The 2,422-nt window shown below is 34.6% G+C and overlaps 1 protein-coding gene across 1 annotated transcript; it reads right to left on the bottom strand.

Moving 5' to 3' along the window:
- Positions 933-2,033, bottom strand: LOC109240925 (dehydration-responsive element-binding protein 3-like). Its single transcript, XM_019407617.1, has one exon. It carries the CDS (start codon positions 1,888-1,890, stop codon positions 1,240-1,242), a length of 651 nt encoding a protein of 216 aa, XP_019263162.1. The 5' UTR covers positions 1,891-2,033; the 3' UTR covers positions 933-1,239.

Below are 2,422 nucleotides of genomic sequence, written 5' to 3'. Positions count from 1 at the left end.
AAGGCTTCAGATAATGAATACTGTAGATATGCTCATATCTCCCATTTTACTCAAAAAGAGGAAAACTCCAAACATGAAACTGACTGTTTAAAGCTGCATCTCTTATGCTTGATTTTCCTTTCCCTTTTCTTTATTCTTTTTATTTATTTATTTCCACTTAACATAAATAGCAAGGTATGGGTTGAACCCGAGATGGATACTGTTGCTATATTGGGAAATAAAAACAATTACTCCACTAATATATCTTTTTCTGAAAATAAAAAAAGGTATTTGTCAGCATCACATGTTTAAACAAACACGATTACTTATCACTTTCTCCTACTGCCACTTGACCCAAGAAAGCACAGGATCTTCTTTCCTTTCACAGTCAAAACAGTAACATAAATAGTGTAGGGTTTTGATCAGCTCATTTCTTCATCAAATATTTCGATAGTTTAATTATTTCTTCAGAATTCAAAATTTTCCTTTCTCTATTTAGAAAACCTGATGACTACTGGTTTTATCATGAGAATTCATGACAATTAACAGAAAGATATTCATCTTGAAATTTTAAAAAATAAAGTTAAAAGTCTTTTTTCTGCTCTAATTGTTTATTTGGGTTTTGTGGGGGCAAATATGAAAATGAAACTGTAAATTTGGTCTGTGCTAATTATGATTATCTTGAATGTAAAAGAATTAATTGTTCCTCAACATGTGGAAGAAATTAGTGAGCAGTTGTCCGATGAATAGTCCAAATTTGTTTCGGATTAGGACTCGACTCAGACGAAATACCAAGAAAATTTTATGTCTCATAATTGTGAACTTTATAAAATGTATACCTAGTCAAGAACAGATGTTTGAACTTATAACTAATCTGTTGTAGTTTGATAAATGAGAGTTAAACATTAGCTTAACAGTTAACATCACTCATTTAAAGAGAGAAGAAACACAAATGAAAGAGCTGGAAAAGATAGGTCAGTAGACCAATAAATATTGACGAAGCATTTATGACCTTTTAATTCTTCCCTTCCTAACACTGTACAGTTAGATTTATTGAAGAGCAAAACTTACAACTTACACTTACACAAAAGGGAAGAAAGGAAAAAAAAGTCTATTTAGCCCCTCTACAGAAAAATTGAAGAAAAGGCTTAAACCTTTTTTTTTTTTTTTATACAAACACCAACAACAAAAAAGCAAAAAAAGATGAAGAAGAAAATCCATAGTCCACACAAATTTGAAGGGGCACACAGTACTTAAAAATTAGTAATTCCACAACAAAGAAGGCTCAAAACAGCTTGAATAAATCATTCCTCCATCATCAGGATATAACCAACCTTCCATTGCCGAGTGATCATAATAAACAAAATCGTTCTTCAACTCATCGTCAGAATAACTCGTGCCTAGTCTTGGCAGCTCAATAATTTGTGTCAATTCCTCAGACGTAGCCAAATCAATTGCTGATACCAAGGATGATAGTGAAGAAGAAGTTGACATATTTGCAGAAGTCGAAGTGGAATTATTAGGTAATGAATCATCATCTTCAGAAGAAGAAGTAGTAATGTTTATATTATTGTTATCAAAAGTGTCCATTGCTGCTGCTTTAGCTGCTGCAGCTTGAATATCACGGGGGCTAAGTGTAACTGGTCTAGGGAGTGAAGCAGCTAGTTGAGGAAAATTGAGAATTGCTGAATTACCTTTTATGCTTAAAGCAGCCACGTCATGAGCTCTAGCTGCCATTTCTGGATTTGGGAAAGTCCCTAACCAAATACGTGATTTTTTACGTGGCTCACGAATTTCTGATACCCATTTTCCCCAATTCCTCATTCGTACTCCTCTGTAAACTGGATGTTTACTGCTGTCACGATTTCTCTTTATCTTCTTATTGCCTTCTAAATCTTGTGTCTTATCCATTGTATGAATAGATATTAATTTACGTACGTTTTGTACAGTGATTTTGCAGAGAAAAAGAGGGAAGAAGAATCAAGAACGTTATAGTAGGAGTTAAAAGAGGAGAGAATGCATCCAAGACTACAACTTTTCTTCTTTTTGCATTATGTCCCAACATTTATAAAGGGAAGAAAGGAAAGGGGGGGGGGGGGTAGGGGGTAAGGGGTAGGGGGGGGGGACCCATGGAAGAAATGGGTCATCCCTGATAAAACCCCAATGGTACGACAGGGTCCCCTTCACCAGTAGGAAACAACCAGCCATAGAATTCAATATTTCTCTAACTTGTTGTTTGTGAATAGTAGGAATATATCTTTTCTGGCTTTTTCACCTATGTTTTCACTGTTAGTTTCTCTCCCCCTTCTCCTTTATCATCACCCACCACCTTTGTCCATTCTACATGTGCCCCTAACAGTCATGTCTGATTGCACGTACATTTAATTTATTGTTATATAAAAAAAAATTAAGTGAAAATGGTATTTGAAATTTATGGTTGTGT

Source organism: Nicotiana attenuata, chromosome 1, assembly GCF_001879085.1.
Source record: "Nicotiana attenuata strain UT chromosome 1, NIATTr2, whole genome shotgun sequence".
Lineage (NCBI taxonomy): Eukaryota > Viridiplantae > Streptophyta > Magnoliopsida > Solanales > Solanaceae > Nicotiana > Nicotiana attenuata.
Note: the sequence above shows the minus strand (reverse complement) of the source record. Positions and strands in the feature narration are given on the sequence as shown.

What these genes read in the sequence shown, in the direction of transcription:
- LOC109240925 (XM_019407617.1), bottom strand. Translation starts at nt 1,890, where the DNA reads ATGGATAAGACACAAGATTTAGAAGGCAATAAGAAGATAAAGAGAAAT.